This window comes from Aspergillus clavatus, genomic scaffold (genome assembly GCF_000002715.2).
Source record: "Aspergillus clavatus NRRL 1 1099423829798 genomic scaffold, whole genome shotgun sequence".
NCBI lineage: Eukaryota > Fungi > Ascomycota > Eurotiomycetes > Eurotiales > Aspergillaceae > Aspergillus > Aspergillus clavatus.
Genome location: NW_001517101.1, coordinates 7,590 through 24,531, shown reverse-complemented (window position 1 = coordinate 24,531; position 16,942 = coordinate 7,590). Strand labels below are relative to the sequence as shown.

General features: G+C 31.5%; 3 protein-coding genes across 3 annotated transcripts, besides 5 other annotated features; 1 reads left to right on the top strand and 2 right to left on the bottom strand.

Annotated features, from left to right (window-relative positions):
- Window positions 1–392: 392 nt before the first annotated feature.
- On the bottom strand, window positions 393–888 carry ACLA_088090 (RNA methylation protein TRM112; the record flags this gene model as incomplete). Its single annotated transcript, XM_001272545.1, has 2 exons — window positions 393–644; window positions 703–888. The coding sequence occupies 2 exons, from the start codon at window positions 886–888 to the stop codon at window positions 393–395; spliced, it is 438 nt and encodes a 145-aa protein (XP_001272546.1).
- A 435-nt stretch (window positions 889–1,323) lies between these two features.
- On the bottom strand, window positions 1,324–2,514 carry ACLA_088080 (small ubiquitin-related modifier domain-containing protein; the record flags this gene model as incomplete). The annotated part of the gene is made up of 1 exon (XM_001272544.1): window positions 1,324–2,514. One exon carries the CDS (start codon window positions 2,512–2,514, stop codon window positions 1,324–1,326), a length of 1,191 nt encoding a protein of 396 aa, XP_001272545.1.
- Window positions 2,515–3,040: 526 nt separating this feature from the next.
- On the top strand, window positions 3,041–3,428 carry ACLA_088070 (U4/U6-U5 snRNP complex subunit LSM6; the record flags this gene model as incomplete). Its single annotated transcript, XM_001272543.1, has 2 exons — window positions 3,041–3,143; window positions 3,205–3,428. The coding sequence occupies 2 exons, from the start codon at window positions 3,041–3,043 to the stop codon at window positions 3,426–3,428; spliced, it is 327 nt and encodes a 108-aa protein (XP_001272544.1).
- Window positions 3,429–4,041: 613 nt separating this feature from the next.
- Window positions 4,042–4,099: a microsatellite.
- An 892-nt stretch (window positions 4,100–4,991) lies between these two features.
- Window positions 4,992–5,166: a microsatellite.
- A 1,135-nt stretch (window positions 5,167–6,301) lies between these two features.
- Window positions 6,302–7,267: a mobile genetic element.
- A 405-nt stretch (window positions 7,268–7,672) lies between these two features.
- Window positions 7,673–9,334: a mobile genetic element.
- A 6,826-nt stretch (window positions 9,335–16,160) lies between these two features.
- Window positions 16,161–16,299: a microsatellite.
- Window positions 16,300–16,942: the final 643 nt, after the last annotated feature.

Below are 16,942 nucleotides of genomic sequence, written 5' to 3'. Positions count from 1 at the left end.
GGCATGGTGGCGTTTTCATTGGTGATTGCGCAAGTACACATACACATGTATTATTGATCTTTTCATGATGCTTATTGAGCAGTTATCCCTTACCGATGGGGACTTGAATCACTACAGATGCCATGTGAAAGAAAGTTTAGGGACCATCGTAATCCATCCGCCGTTAATGAAACAGCAGGTGCTGGGTTTACATGGCGTAGCCCGAGAGTAGACCTGGCGTATGAGATCCTTGTTGCCACCTTGTGCAACCGAGCCTGATGCGCAGAGAGCCGCGGCTTGTCCCGCGCCGTCCGGGTATGGGAAAATTCATATTTAAATACCATCATGGCTAGACGGCAAACTATGAACCCAGCAAAAAGCGTAGGAGCAACGACAACGGATGAATAAGCATGTTAGACTGAAATTTGGATATTAGCAGGAGCATATAATGCAGGAAAGCAAGAGTATTTCAGACCCAAGTGACTCGGTAGAAGAAAATTTGCAATGCCCTCTTTGATCATATATTCGTGACCGCAGTTTCCACACACCAATTTCCCTTCAAGGATATGGGTCTCCAGTAGTAGTCGGTGCAAATCCTTTAATGTCTGTTCATCATTGAGAGCCTCACCCTCAGGCCTCTTCTCTGGTAAATGCGAAAATCCGAGCTGGGAAATGTCAAGAGAATAAGCGTGCTATACTGGCTCTAAGAAAGTCTTCACCTACTTCGTTCGCTGTTACTCGAAGGCCATCCCAGTCAACACGAGGGACGATATTGCGTATGAAATCTTGTTGAAAGTCAAGTTCCTGAAGTTCAAGCTCGGCATCGCGAAAATGAAGCGGGAAGGATGCTGGTGATGTCTTGCATCCTTTGACAGCGCATGTCAAAAAGTTCGCAGTCATTAGCTTCATCTTAATTTTTTTTTTTAATGAAACGGACTGGAAATGAAGATGAAGTGGAAAATCAAACAGAAGAAAGTTCAAAACTTCTGCCACGCGATAAGATAGCTGAAATCGAGATTCTGGACTACCCATCTAATAGGGTGGGTCTTGGTTTCTGGGTCATTTGGTCTCACCAGTGACCAGTCCCCATATGTATCCACACTCCGCAGCCAAGATGACGGGACTTGCATTATACACAGTATGCATTCATTTAAGATGACAAAGTAGCATTTATCTTTTAACAATTGACCAAAATCCTTCACCACCATTGAGAAATGACTCTTAAGCGGTATTCGCTCAAAATGAAGAGAACCATTTCTTTATATTGCCGATGCATCAGATGGACGTGGAAAGATACTAATCAAGATTTTATTTCTTCCACTTGAAACAGGACCAGACGCCCGGTTATCGAATTAGAACGTCTATTAAATCATCATCTGTGATTTCATAATCTGCCAGTCTTGAATCAGGACTGAGTCGATCTCCGTCGAATACTAGATAGATATCTTGCTCTGCGGCAATACTATTCGCATGGCGAAATGCTTTCATGAGCTGCGAGACGCGCGCATTTGAATCGACTTCCATCTCCAAATTCTCGTAGCCAGGACACTTCATGATAATTCTGGTCAAACTCGCTTGTCCGGGGGTGGGCTCCATCAATTGCGAGTGCGCCATGGTCGAAAGAGATCGGACATTTTGGGCGACAAGCTCTTCCGTGATAGCCTCCATATGGACCCGCATGTGTCTGCTATCAATTGGTATACAATCGCTCATCTCATCATCGCCCTCAAATGGATTTGTTTCCGTGGTGAGTCCAAGACTCTTACACGTTGTAACATCAAATAGTCTTCTACCCTTCCAGGTGAGATAAATGGATGCTTGTACTTCTGCTGACAAATTTTGGTGTTTACACCATGCCAAGCGGACATCGCGCAAAGACTGTGACATTCTTCTGTGTATGATAAGTGGTTTTGTCTTTGCTAGCTGTGAAGTGATGAGAATCTGCACAATCACATCTTTGTCCTTGGGATCGGAGCATTGCGCAGAATCAGATTTGGGGGTCATCTGCAGGTTGTCTCCATACTGCTGGACTGATCTTCCAGCGCTAATACAGGATCCAATACAAGAAGGGGATCCTATATCCAGCTCCTGGAGGCATGGTGAGACCAGCACACGTTCACATTCTAATCCAGTGTGATTAGCCTGGTTAGTAGTGCTAGCATCACGAGTAGCTTTCTTCCCCACTTGTTGCTCGCTGCCACTGCTTCCCTCCCCTGAGACACCCGATGAGTGGGTTCGGTATGTCAACAATACCACTTCTTGCCCGTCTCTAGGCTCGGGAATATGTCTCGGTTGGTCATCAGATTCTGGGGGTGTGTTTCCCTGGGGGATTCCCTCATCCGAAAGACGACGGCGTTTCTTTGCCCGACCGCGATTTGTAAAAGTTTCACTGCTGCAACGGATCGAGTTTTCCCTGGCCTCTTTGTTCGCAATGATTATGTCCTCGTAGACTTGTCCAGCGCGACGGTAAAATTCGGATGTTGAGTTTTCGTCCCCGCGGCTTGCCCATGAAGGTTTCTTAAAAAATGACCGCATCGGCTTCAGTCCTTCTCTGTTGTACGTGACTGCTTAACAGATAATGTCGGTGTTGGTTTGGCAGATGTCGGAGGGCCTCAAATGTTCCTGAGCGAACTGGCATTAGGGATGAAGTATGGAGCAGTTGTTGCTGATTATTGTCATAGGCTCCCGTTCGATGACGGATAATTGCCCTTGTGGATCAGCAATATTAGGAACATGAACATACGATTCAACTTTTGGTAACTCACCTGCCTATCTGTTACTTTTCCCCCCTCTTGTGCATCTTTGACTTTTGGTCTATGCAGCTGTCAAGGTGATTTGCCAATGAGGGTCAAATGATGTATCAAGGCTCACTGATTCCCTTCTTTTTGTTGATTACTCATGCGCTTCTTGGCATCACGTACAGGTGTGTCCATTCACCTGTGAATTTTTATAGTCTATCTCATATTCATACTTTATATGACCAACCGCTCCTTATAAATAGCAACTACTTTTCACATTATTATCGAGTTGGATTGTTCCTGCCAGTGTAAAAGCAAGAGCAATGGAAAATATCTCTTCAGAGGGCAGAGACCCATCAGCATTCCTCAGTGAAATCATTGGAGCCCCAGTTACTGTTAAATTAAACTCTGGGGTTGTCTACAAAGGTAATTAATATCTATAAATGCTCATATCATATATCCATGGCATAAGCTAAACATGACTTAGGTGAACTTCAGTCAGTAGATGGTTACATGAACATTGCCCTGGAGCAGTCTAAAGAATTTATGGATGGAAAATTAAGGCGCAGCTACGGTGATGCCTTCATTCGTGGAAATAATGGTTTGTATCACTCTCTGTTATACATATGCCCCTTTTCTTGTTCCTTTCTGACTCATGGACTTAGTGTTGTATATCGCAGCATAGAATGTAGTTGTTCTTCGGCTTTTTGACTGGAATGCTCGGGTTTTGCTTGTGTAGGGTACCCTCTACCAGGATGCAGGCTTTTGAGAGTGTTCGCTATGACTTGCAAGAAGGTATCTAACTATGCAACTAAAGTCAGGAGTATATGAAGAAGAACGCACTGGGTTTTATTAAAATCCTTCACTGTTTGTCTGTTGAGTGGTCCAGTTTAGCACTGTATTGTCTGATTTATATGGTGGTGTAACTATAGCTGGTCAATTAATTGATTGATTGGTTCCTTGCTCTGTTTCAGCACTGAGCTAGGCCATGCCAGAGGTGTTACGGCACATCTACGGTTCTACCTGAAAGGTAGGGGTTGATATGGTGATGGATAGAAAGATAAATTGTAAGATGGTACCTCCATGTCAGAGATATCTTACTACATTACATGATAGGTCATATAATCTAGTGCCCTGGATGGTAAGACCATCATAATATAGTAAGACTGTCATAATATTCCTATTCAGTAAAGATAGAGTCTAGATAAGAAGAGAGTTAAGTATAGGATGGATAAGCTAAGAATGAGTAATAAGCTAGGAGACATAAAATAATAATTTAGGATATTGTAATTAAGAGCATTATAAAGTAGAAATAAGAAAATAATTAGAAGCTAGGGATGGGGAGATCATTAGAAGCTAGATATAGGGAGATCATCAGAAGCCGGGCATGGTATAAGGATCTATGATCCGTGAGAGTTGGAAACTAGTGTGAAAGAAGAATGTTTATAAATAGGTTTAAATATAGGTGTCCTTATTTAAAGAGATTATCACTGAACTTCAGAGTTCAGTGGTTGTGGGTGGGGTTATTATCTTTATATATTATATGACTATTCACATGACCTCTTATAAGGATCCTCCCTCCAGGTAGGCTCCTCTGCAAAGGTAACTTTACTATAGTATATAAAGGACCTTTATAATCCTTATAACTACCCCCCCCTTAGGAAGACCTTAGCCTCTAAGGTCTGTCTGAGGTTCCTTATTTGTGATAGGGTGCACTAGTAAAAACCTTTATTTAGTAAAAACCCTCTTTGTGAAGGGAAAACCATAAATAATAGAAAAGGTTTGCTACCCTCTTCTTTTAATATGTTTTATTCATCTTCTTATAAAGGCTTAGTCATGGGTGGATCCCTTTAACTATAATATCTTTATCACTATTAAAATCTTCTTATACTATGTTTTAGGTTTATATTACTTATTCTCATGATGCTCCTAAAAATCCCTTAATAGCCTTATTATATAAAATCTCTATAGAGTAGGGTTTAGGGCAGTAATAATTTTTGCAGAGTATATAATCTTTTTTCTACTCTATCTTCTGTATTTTCCCTAGTTTTTATTATAAAAGTTTTGGTAAGGGACCCTCCATAATTTATAATGTTCAGGTGAGAGGTAATTAATATATTATAAGATATTTTCAGAAAAATATCCTCCTATGCCTCCTCCCCTATATTCCTACTATCACCTGTCCCCTCTAACCTCTTAGAGGTAAGTAAAGGCTTATAAGTCTGGGTTACTCTTGCTAATAGTCCTTATAAAAGGAGGAGGGGGCAGCCTTTATACTACTACTACTACCTGCTATACCCTTCCCCCCCATACCCATCACTGCCACTACTGCCACTGCGCTGCCTGCTGCTAGGCCTGCTACTACTACCCCTACTAGGCCTGCCGCTGCCCCTATTACTGCTGCTGCCACTGCTGCCACTACTACTACTATTACTATAGCTCCTCCTACCTCTCTCTCCCTTATGCCTATAGGGGCCTTCCTCCCCTTATATAGGGTTATTTACAGCCCCTTCTTTGTTAACCTAATAAGAGTGTGGCTAGCCCCTGTCATAAGGGGAGCCTCTATCTTTAGGCCACTACTACCTCTAGCAGGCACTCTCAGAGCTAACTAGGATGCCCTAGCACCCATTACTAGCAGTATTAATACCTGGGCTTCTAGCCTAATAGTAAAGCTATCCCTAGATGCCTGGTTCCTCCCCTACTTACAGGGGAATCTAGTAGTAGTTATAGGGCTCCTACCCTAGATAGGATTGCAACCCCTATTAGGCTAGGAGTAAGCATAGGTTACTAGGACCCTACTCTACTCTATTAACTAGTGTAGCTTTAGTATACCTAGTTAGCTAGGAGTCCATGCCTAGCTCTATAAGGCTATCCTTATGACTAGAGCTAGGGTAAGACCTCCTACTAGCTAGGAGTATAGTACCTGCTGTGACCTAAGCATAAGCTTAGCGTTTATAGTATATATTTCTAGTAGGCTGGCTAGGAAATATAATAATTATCTCTACTATAGCTATAAGAGCTGCTCTTTTAAGTAGCCTTAGGTCTAGTAGTTATCTTCCTAGCCCTGTGAACTATATTATACTTATGCTTGATATTAGGTACCTTTATGATGGTGGGTTTAGGAGTTAGGGATTTTTATATTTATTTTATTTATTATTTTATCTTCTCCTTAATAAAGATGTATTTCCCCTCCTTATAGGGTTCCTTATATAGTCCTTATAGATCTATAGGTGGTGTAGCCCTTTCACAGGCTCCTAAGTATTATCTTCCTTAGTATACTCTTTCTATTAGATATAATACTCTGTGGATTATCTATCCCCTTATAAGTCTAAGATTACCTCTAGATAATATTTATAATCCTCTTCTGCAGCTTTATAGATAGAGAAGTATTCTTATAAATTTACCCCTTCTATCTCCTTATATTTATAGAGTATGAAGACATGGAATATATTATGTATCTTAAGGCCTAGTAGTAGATTTATATAATAGGCTAGGTTGCCTATGTGTTCCATAATTTATGCTAGACTAGTATTTAACTAATCTAACTTTATGGTTAGTCTGATCCATAATATATTCTTAGTAGAGATCCAGACTTAGTCTCCTACTTAAAATATCTTTGTAATGCATTTCTTATTATAATATTCTTTTTAGTAGGCTTAGGCCTTTACTAGAGCCTCCTTTACATACTTATAAGTATATTCTAGCTTAGTTAGTCTCTTTATAACTAACTCCTTCATAACCTTACCCTTTAGTTAGTTCACAGAGTCTATTACTATTATATAAGGGTTAACACCTATAATCATATAGAAAGGTGTATTCTTAATTAATACCTAGTATATATTATTATAGGTAAACTCTATGATAGAGAGATAGTTAACCTAGTCTTCCTAACTAAAGTTGATATAGGCTTATAAATACTGTTCTAGCACACTATTTAGGTGTTCTATCTGGCCATCTATCTATAGGTAGTAGGCTGTGGAGAGCCCCTTATAAATTAGGAGATGAAATATAAAATCTACCTAGAAACCTTTTGCGAAGATAGAACCCCAGTCTGTAATAACCTTTTCTGGGATTCTATAAAGTTAGAAGACCTTATAGATAAGAGTCATCACTAACTTCTCCCCACTAAGGGTGGTTTAGATAGGTATGAAATAGCCTATCTTACTAAATTAGTCTACTACTACTAAGATGCCATTAAAGGCTTCTTATAAATTTACTGTGGAAATACTCATGGGGAGATCTATGATTAGATCTATAGTAATTTAGATCTAGATACCTGCAGGGGCAGGTATAGGCTCTAGTAAGCCTTACTGCTTACCCTAAGTCTATTATAATCCTTAGCACACCCCACAAGCTACATAGTATTTATAGATAAAGTTCTTTACTTCTAGCTACCAGAAGTGCCTTAGGACTAACTCTCTTATCCTTTATTCTATAAAGTAGCCTGTAAAGGGGTCATCATGAAGTTTTATAAGGATACTTAGTCTTAAGCTATAATAATCTGAGATATAGAGTAAACCCTTATGATAGAGGAGCCCTTTATAGCTTATCTAATATAATAATTTATTCTTTATATAGTAAGGCTATAATAGCTCCTCTATAGCTCCAGCTTGTGCTATATAAATCTTCTTTATAAGTTCATCTTATATAAGTAATCTTAGAAGGAGGGCTTAAATTTCTGTAGAGGGGTCCTTTATATAAGGGCCTAGCCCCTAGATATCCTTATAGATGCTGGCTCCCTAAGCTAGTTCTTCTTATGAGTTTGCTGTCCCTTAGACTAGTACTATATAAACCTTCTATTTTATATCTTCTAGGGTGTTCACCTCAGTATGTTCCCTTTTATAAAGTATTAACTAATATTATAGTATATTAGGGTCTCTACTCCCTTAACCTTAGGCATCTGCCTCTATGGCCTCTCTCTTATAGTTAGCTCTTTATGAGGGTCTATCCGCGGGGTTCTTTTTCCCTATATAGAAGACTATTTTAAAGTTAAATACTATAAGTATTTATAACCACCTTACCTGTCTTTATGATAGTTAGGGTATGGTCTTAAAGTAATAAAGGCTATTATAATTAGTAATAATTTCTATAACTTCCTATAAACCCTCTAGGTAATGGCACCACTCCCTAAAGGATTCTATTATTATAAGGAGTTCCTGATTATAGATGCTATAGTTCTTCTCTGCTAGCTATATCTTCTATAAGAAGAAGGCTACTAGCTACTAATGACCCTCCTTACTTAGCTATGATAGTATCCTATAGATAGCATACCCTAATATATCTATTTCTATTCATAAGTAATACTTTTTATAAAAGTAGGTAAGTACTACCTACTCTGTAAATACTTTCTTTAACCTATTAAAGGTATTTACTACTTTAGGGGTTAAGAACTCCTTCCCTAGAATCCTCCCCTTCTTCCCTGGGCTAGGTTTTCACAGGAGATCTAAGAGGTATACTAAAAGGCATGAATACTCCTTAATAAACCTCCTATACTAGTTTATAAAACCTAGGAACACTAGGATCTCCTTTACAGATTCTAGTTATGGCTATTCTGTAATGATATTAATCTGTAAAGGTTCTATTTCTAGGCCTTCTAGTATAATTATATAGCCTAAGAAGTTAATTCTCTTTACTATAAAGAGATACTTACTTAGTTTTATAAATAGTCCTGCCTGTTGGAGCCAGGCCATCATAAAGTAGATATACTTATGGTGATCCTTCTCATCTTATAAGAATACTATAATATTATTAATATAGACTACTATGAAGATATCTAGGTAGTCACAGAATAGCTAGTTTATAAAGCTCTGGAATGTCATAGGAGCATTAGTAAGCCTAAAAGACATAACTAAATACTTAAATAACCTATACTTTATATAAAAGACTATTTTCCACTCCTGCTCCTTTACAATCCTAACCCTATGGTAGACCTCATAAAGGTCTAGCTGCGTGAAAATCCTCCCTTCTATAAGCCTCTTAATAGTCTCTAGAATGAGGGGAAGTAGATAATAATTCTTTAGGGTAATATAATTTAGATTATGATAATTAATATATAGCTAGAGGGTGCTATCTTTCTTCTTTATAAAGAGGACTAGTACCTCTACTACTAACTTTAACTCCTAGATCTACTCTTTTATAAGTATTATCTAAAGATACTCATAAAGTACTACTAGCTCTACTAAAGAGGAGTTATAGAGAGGTCTAAAAGATGGTTACTTCTCTTCCTCTAGATCTATCTTTAGATCTATATCTTTACAGTGTGGTAGTAACTCCTGGGCCTTCTCCTCTAAGAAGACTATATAAAAATCTATAAGTTATTCTAGTATAGGGTCCTTGCTCTCCACTACCTCTTACAGGGCTACTATAACTTATACTACTATAATCATTATATCTTCTGCTTCTGCAAACTCTTCTACTAAAACTAGATAAATTCATAGAGCTAACTCTCTATTAAAGATTACCTAATCTTCTCCCCAGAGAGTTATAGGGTTATACTACTTTAACCATGGCATCCCTAAGATAATATAGTTTATATCTAGGGATGCTACTGCAAGCTCTATAAAGAGTTACTCTATTTCTTTACTATTCTTAACTAGAATAGTGGCTTCTACTACTCCTTTATTTCTTATCTCTTATAAGGTTAATATCTCTGTAAAGACCTGCTATAGTAGGGTATACTAGTTGTTTTCCTTGGCTAGTATTACCAGGATAAGATTAACTAAGCTTCTACTATTAACTAGTACTTATAAGGCTAGTCCCTGCCCCTTCTCTCCTGCCTAAGCCTAAAGGAATATACTTAGATAGGAGAGTAAGGGCCTATAATGCTCCCTACCCTACTCTTTAGTAGTAATAATTATAACTAGTTATTTAGCCTTCACAGGCCCTCCTACTTAGGCTTACTCTAGTAGTATCTTGCGATATGCCCTTCCTTATTATAATTAAAACAGACTTATAAGATGCTAGAAGTATAAGGTGGTGGACCTTACCTTTTTATAACTAGGGTAGTTATAGTAGGCCCTATTCTCTCTATCTTCTTAGTAATAATGTAGTCTGTGAGGGGCTTCCCTAAGTTTCTAGGGCCTTAATAATCCTTATCTCTATATAAGGGGTCCTAATAAGTATTCTACTTAATATTTAGGTGTAACCTTATAAGTAGGGAGATCATCTCTTCCTTAGATTTTAGGAACTCTAAATATTCATAGATCTTCTGCTTAAATACTATAGGGAAGGATTTAAAGAAGAGGTATAATTATACTTTCTTTATATTCTTTATATCATCCCTAATTTTAACCTATTACTTGCGCTACCTCTACTAGTATGTATAGTCTATCTCTCCCTTATAGGGCCTTATCTAAAATATTTATAATTATACTTCCTGCTTATAATTCTCTAGATTACCTAGCTATAATTCTAGGAAAGCATAGAGGCTTTTCCACCCCTAGTTATAGAAGTCCTTAGAAATATCACTCTGCCAAAGGTTAGAGAGGACATGATCTAGATAGGCTACTATAACCCTAGTATGCTCCTTCTTATCCTAGCTATTTACCTCTGCAGTGGACTCCTAGCTTGTAATAAAGGCTTAGTATATTATATAGTTATAGGTTAAGTATCTTTCTGACTCTGGTGAGGGTTAGATTTAGATGTTAGTCTTCTTCACAGGAGGTAAAGATAGTTCATCCTATTCCTAGCTTTATAGGTGCTTTCTGCAGCCCATCCCTAGGTTATTATAAAGCTTCTAAATTTCTTATAGGAGCTATAGTTCCTGTTATAGATGCTCCCTTATAGGGGTTGCTACTAGTAACTTTAGGTCCACTAGAATAGGAGAGTCTTATAAACCTAGCTTACCCTCAGAGCCTTCCTCTTTATGGGCTATCTCTTTTCCTGCTATCTGACTTTATGTAGTTATAGAGGAGGGTTTACTAGTTAGTTTAGGTCTGACTAACCCCTTTTATAATACTATTTTCCTAACAGACTAGTTTTAAAGGTTAAGTAACAAAATATAAGGATCTATAATCTGCAAGAGTTAGAAACTAGTGTAAAAGAAGAATATTTATAAATAGGTTTAAATATAGGTGTCCTTATTTAAAGAGATTATTACTAAACTTTAGAGTTTAGTGATTATGGGTAAGGTTATTATCTTTATATGTTATATAACTATTCACATAACCTCTTGCAATGATCCTCCCTCCAGGTAGGCTCCTCTGCAAAGGTAACTTTACTATAGTACATAAAGGACCTTCGCGATCCTTACACATGGGAAGATTAGGAAATTAGTCCTCGAGTTTATAGTAGATATTGTTTAATACCTTCTAAATGGACTGTATTAGGCCCTACTTAGAGAGGGGTATAATTAGGTTATTATATTTAGCTAGGGAGGAAGAAAAAATACTCCTAATTAATATTGAGAAGTAAGTTCCTAACTTAAGTGAAGAAGAACTTATTGGGGCTAAGGACTGGTAATTATTTTAGATAATTAAAATGAATTAAATCTATAAACTCTTATATAAAGTTAGTAATCTAAAATTAAGAAATTAGTAAAGAAAATAAATAGCCCTAGTAATTTATATATATTATTTACTAAAAATAGAGAAGAACTAGAGTAAGGATTATTAACCTAAGGATTATTAAATTAGATTTTAATTATTTTTTTAAAATAATAACTTAATGAGTATTACTTATAGAAGTTAATTCTTTATATTATTAAATCTATATTAAGATATATAAAGCTAAAATAAATCTATTATTATCTAAATAAGAAATCTCTTCTTAATAAGGTATTAGCTTAAGCCTCTAAGATTTATAGATTATATTAAGTAGAAGGTAATTAGGGCCTTTAATAAATTTAGTTAAATTAACTAATTTTAAAGAGTAAACAATTTTAAACCTTAATTAATATATTTAACTAATATTTAAGGTCTCTAATCTAGCCCTATTACTAAAATATAATAGAATATGTATTTAGGATATAGTCTAAGACTAGCTAAGAAAGATTAAAGAATATTTCTAATATATAGTCTTAATTATAAGATAAGATCTCTCTAATATTAAAAAACTAATAATTACTAAATAAAAGCTAATAAGATAAGCTTAAAAATATTAAGAAATAAATAAAATAAAGATATCTTATAATCTAATAATAAATATATATATAATAGGATAATTTTAGGAGTAGATTCGGTGGTTGCAGGTCGGATGAGCTCGTAATGTTACTTCAGTGAGTGGTAAATCTGTAAATTATAAGAATAAGTCATGTGATGCTTGCACCACCCTTTACTATACTAAAATAGATTTTAGCTCACACCACCCTTTCTGTTATTTTACTAAATTAAATACTCTAATAAACTTAAGAGATCTTAAAGTTAACTACTTTCTAAGTACTTAAAAATCTAAGTACTTAGAAAGTACTTAGAATTTATTTAGATAGATAAGTATATAAATAATTTTTAAGTACTTAGAAAGTAGTTAGAAAGTACTTAAAATTAGGTTTTTTATAATCTATATTAAATAAGTATATTACTCTCTCTACTAAAGATATATATATTAATAGCTATAGTAAAAGATAATTATATTAAGTACTTAAAATAATAATATCTATTATCTTATATAAGTATAATAAGTTACTTTATATTATACTTTTTCTATATAAATAAAAAAATAAATAATATGTAATTTCTAAGTACTTAGGTTTTTAAGTGCTTAGAAAGTAGTTAACTTTAAGATTTCTTAAGTTTATTAAAGTACTCTATATTTGATTTTTAGATAAAATAATATAAGTATTTAGATTTTAGATAAGATAGTATAGTAATATTTTAGGTCGCGCGAGCCATAAATACTTATTAATGGTCTTAGTAGTCATATGTATGGGGTATGGCTCATATAAGTAGTCTGGACTGCTCATGTGAGCTGTGTACACATAGATTTGTTAGTATTTTAAAGAATTTAATATTAATAATAAAAAATGGAAGAAGTATAAAAAAAATCTTATAAAATACATATATAATATAAGTTTATATATCTATACTTAGAGAAATAACTATCTATATTACTTTACTAATAGAAGAGGTATTATTAATTTATAAGTTTAGTATAGAGAGTTATCTTAAATTATAGAAATAATAAAGTAATAATTAAAACCAACTAATTATATTTAATATAATAATAAAATAATTTATCTAATATAAAAATAATTCCTTTTTAATTTAGAAACTTAGAAATAATCTATAGTTACCTATAATAATATATAATAAGAATATTATAGATTAAGTATACTAATTATCTCTTTAAATTAATCTTAAAAGAGGACTCCTAGATAAAAACCTTAATATTAAAAAAGTAATATATGTTTTAATTATAGAGATAATATTTACTAATAGCTGTATTTAAAGAATAAACTAAATTTATAAAAAGAAAAGAGTTAATAAAGGAGGAGGCCCTTATTAACTAAATAATAAAAGCTTCTAAATATAATAATTAGGAACTGAAGGATTTATTTGGGATTAATAATATAAATCTATAAATAATAGATATTTTATTATTTTATAAAGAAGAAATAAAATAAAAATATATTAAATAAAGATAGCTAAGTATATAATATATAATAAGTATTAAGAGAATAAAAATACCTATATTAATCTAAGTATTAGTTAATTATAGTACAAATTATATATTTATATTGACCTAACTTACTAAGTTACTACCCCTAGATTAAATCTATTAAAAAGAAATAGATAAAGCTCTTAAAGTCTAATTATAAAATAATATTATAACAACTACTTAATAATAGATTAGAACTCTCTTATAAATTAAGAATTAAAACTATATAAGCTATCTCTAGATTCTTCTTAAAAAGAAATATAAAATAATCCTTAGATAAGACTAGCTTTGATAATTTAATTTAATAATTAACTAGTAAATAGAATAAATAATACTAAAAAATAAGAATAAAAGCTAGAAAATATATCCTCTTTATTTATAATCTTAAATTAAGAGTAGTAAGAGGCCCTCCCTATAATTAATCCTAGCTAAATAAATTATTTACTCCCTCTAAAAAAAAGAGATATTAGAGCTTAGATCTTTATATAATAAAAAATAATAAAACTAGAATCCCAATTACCAATAAAAGCTTAAATAAAACTATTACTTAAGAAGTATATTAATATATTCTATAAGGAATTAGCTCTAAGACTTCTACCTAAATAAAAAATATAATATAAAATTAATATAAGTAATTATTTACTAAATAATATTAATATATATCTTTAATTGCTCTTAAAGTTCTGAAAGATATTATAATAGATCTATAAATTAATTAAAAAAATATAATTATTAATAAGTACTCAGGGATCTAGTCTTAATATAAAAATCTAGAAATTAATAATAAATATATATTAATTATTAGCTCCTAAATAAATTAATCAAAAAGAATACTTATCTACTTCCTAGAATTCCTAAGTTAATTAATAAAATTAATAAAATAAAGTTTCGTTTAAAAATTAATCTCATATTAAGAAATTAATACCTCTATATAAGAAATAACTTTATTATAAAAATAATCTTTAATGCCTTATTTAGAAAGTATAAATTTCTTATAATATCTTTTAGCATATATAATACTCTAGCTACTTTTTAAATATATGTAAATAATATAATATAAGATCTTTAATTTATAATTATTTATCTTAATAATATATTGATCTTCTTAGATACTAAAGGAAAATATCTAAAGAATATCTAATATATATTAGAGTAGCTATGGAAGCACTAACTCTTTATAAAGAGATTAAAATATTTATTTAGAAAAGAATAATTAGAATTCTATAATTATATTATACATAATAATATAGTAAAACTTATATCTACTGAAGTTAAAGCTATCTTATAATAGCTAAAGCCTAAGAATATATATAATATTTATTAATCCTTAGGCCTTATAATTTACTATTATTAGTTTATATAAAAATTAACTAATATTATTATACTACTTTATAAATTATTAAAGAAGATTTATAATAAAAGAGATTCTAATCTATTACTTAGACTAGATAATATTAAGATATTTTTATCAATCTAAAAGAACTTCTTATAATTAAATATAGTAAATAACTAGTATGTCTAAGACTATTAAAAATAAGTTATTATTATTAAATATAATCTATCTTTGAGATTTTAAATTTTATCCTTATTCTAAAATACTAAGATATATATATTAAGGATGCTACCTAGAAATAATAAAAAAGTATTCAAAAGTATTTTAAGAATATTTTATTATTGATACGAAGAATTCTCTCTAATCTAGAATATCTTATTATTATTAAGTAAAAGCTTATATGATATACTTATAAGTAGTAAAAAGTAATAGAACCTAAGTATAGATTAATCCTATATTAATAATTACTAATATAGGAACCTTCTATATATAGTATCTAAAAAACTTTAAGCAGTACAATACTAGTAATAAGAGATAGAAGAAATATAAATATCATATTTAAGGATTATAGCTAGTTTAGCTATATATAATAATCTTAAATAAAATAGCTGTTTAGGTCTCTTTACTAGTAAATAAAACTTCTTTTATTTAGAAGTTTATTATTAGGAGTTACCCACCCTAAGCTTAAAAAGTAATAAATAAAAGAATAAATATATTCTTAATTATATAATAAAGTACTTAAATACTTTATCCTCTATAAGAATAACTTAATTACTGCTTAATAACTTAGTAGTAATCTATAGTCTAGATTATAACCTAATAATTATAAGAGTAATCTAAAAACCTAAATATAATTACTAGCTTCTAATAGCTAAGGAAGGGCTTATCTAGATAAAAAATATAGTATTACTAAAATAAAGTATATTTTAATTATAGTAAAGTAGAATATTTTTATCTATATTCTTTAAAGAATATAAAAAATATGTAAGATTAATAGATTTAGAAGTACTTATTAACTAAATAAAGAAAGCATTAAAATATTAGAATACCTAGTAGGATTTATTTATAAATAGTAGGAAGTGACTATAAAAAGATACTTAATTACAGTTAAAAATATCTAGTTTATAAAAGATTAAGATTACTATGACTTATCTAAATACTATAGGTATTAACTCTATCTACTACTTAATAAAAGTCTAAAAAAAAGTAATTAATTAAATTAAAAACTCATATTAATTATAGAGCTAGTTACTCCTTTCTCCTATAAATAATAGTTAATTATCTAGCTATTATAGAGTTCCTTTATTATAAGAGAGATATATCCTTAGCTATCTAACTCCTAAATAAAGTAATAATAAGTATTAGCTAATAGATAAAAATATCTATATAAATTAGATAATAGACTAGCCTTATTAAATTATAGGTCCTTAATACTAGTAAATATACCATTATCTTAGATTATAACCAATTAAAAAATATTAACCTATAAATTAACTAGTACTTAGGCTAGATAACCCTATAATATAAGAAGGGAATATATATTATATATTTTATAGATCACTAATATAAGATTAAATACTATAATGATAACTTAGTATAATAGATGATAATAAAGTAATTAAAATAGATACTATAAAAGAAGAAGACTATAATATAGCTATATCTCGTATAAGCTAGTAGAGAGAAGTTAATAACTATAAATACTATCTAAGTTAAGGAATAGATAATAAGCTTTAGGATATATTCTAGAAGAAACTTAACTTTAGAATATTACTAACTTATAGGATTAATTATATAATTAATACTAGTAATACTAAGCTAATAAATATAAATATCTATCTATACTAAAGAAGTTTAAGGAAACCCTTTACTAGGCAAAAGGACTCCTATAAAAAGGGGTAATTTAGGTATTAATAAGTTAGTAGAGATTACTAATAATATTAATCCTAAAGCTAGATAGAAAATAGTAGATATATATAGACTACTAAGTACTTAATAAGATCATAGTTAAGAATATATATCTATTACTACGGATTTAAGAACTAATTAACTAAATTAAATAAGTAAAGATCTTATTAAAAATAATCTACTATTAGAATACTAATAATTATAAATAGTAAATAACTCTATTACTAAGATAGTATTTAATACCTTATTTAGGAAGTATAAATTCTTAGTAATATTATTTAGACTCTATAATATATTAGTAATATTCTAGATCTATATAAATAGCTAGCTCTAAGATCATCCTATATAGTAATATATCTTAATAATATCCTAATATTCTTAATAAATAATA